Source organism: Chaetura pelagica, unplaced genomic scaffold, assembly GCF_000747805.2.
Source record: "Chaetura pelagica isolate M959 unplaced genomic scaffold, ChaPel_1.0 scaffold405, whole genome shotgun sequence".
NCBI lineage: Eukaryota > Metazoa > Chordata > Aves > Apodiformes > Apodidae > Chaetura > Chaetura pelagica.
Window position 1 is genome coordinate 4702677 of NW_009953489.1, and position 768 is coordinate 4703444.

Consider the following 768-nt stretch of genomic DNA (forward strand, 5'->3'; position numbering starts at 1 on the left):
AGGAATGCCAAGGACCTGGAGGACTTCTATGAAGATGCCTTTTATGTCAATGCTGACCAAGACCCACATGTTGTCTTTGAGTTTATAGAAAGCTGCCTCATTAAGCCCATTCCATTTAAAAAAGTTAAAGGTTTATAATGAATGAGGAAGTTTTCTGGAACAATTGATTTCAAACTTCTCCCTGTACTGTTTGCAGGCACTGGAGGGGCAGGTTACCCAGGTGAGGGGGGGCCAGCCCAGCTGCCTGAGATGTGAAGCTCCCCAAGGCTGAGTAAAGTACAGAGAGGAAGAAATTGTGCATGAGGGGAAATATTTTCAGGTTTTGTTTTGTGATCCAGGGTAGGGAGCACTGTGGGAAGGGAAGTTCCTGTGTTTAATTCAAATATCTCTTCCTCTTTCTGTGATCCAGTGCACACTGGTTCTGTCTCACTGTGTCATACACCTGAAGCCAATTGGGAATATTAAAGCTGTTCATTGTGTTTGTGTCTTCATTCACCCAGTGCTTTTCACCAGGGCTCCCTCTCTACCTCAGACACAAAAGCAAACAGGAGAATGAAGCTTCCAGCTCTGCCCTGCACCTTCTGCAAAGACAAGTGCAGAGTTTTCAAGGTGCAAAGTTTCTACTCCCTTGTTCACTCAGGGTGTTTAAAAAGCTCTGACTCTGCAGGTGCACAGGCCACCCCCATCACCCAGCCCTGCAGCCAGGTGGACAGACTCAAAAAATGGAGAGAAAAAAATACCCAGAGCCACAGAAAACTGGCTGCAGGT

The 768-nt window shown here is 46.4% G+C and overlaps 1 protein-coding gene across 1 annotated transcript in view; it reads left to right on the plus strand.

The window, feature by feature from the left end:
- Positions 1 to 138, plus strand: part of AK8 (adenylate kinase 8) — an 81304-nt gene extending 81166 nt beyond the window's left edge. The window contains exon 14 of the mRNA XM_009998976.1: positions 1 to 138. This exon is cut by the window's left edge and continues 13 nt beyond it. Coding sequence (XP_009997278.1) covers positions 1 to 138 — 138 coding nt within the window.
- Positions 139 to 768: the final 630 nt, after the last annotated feature.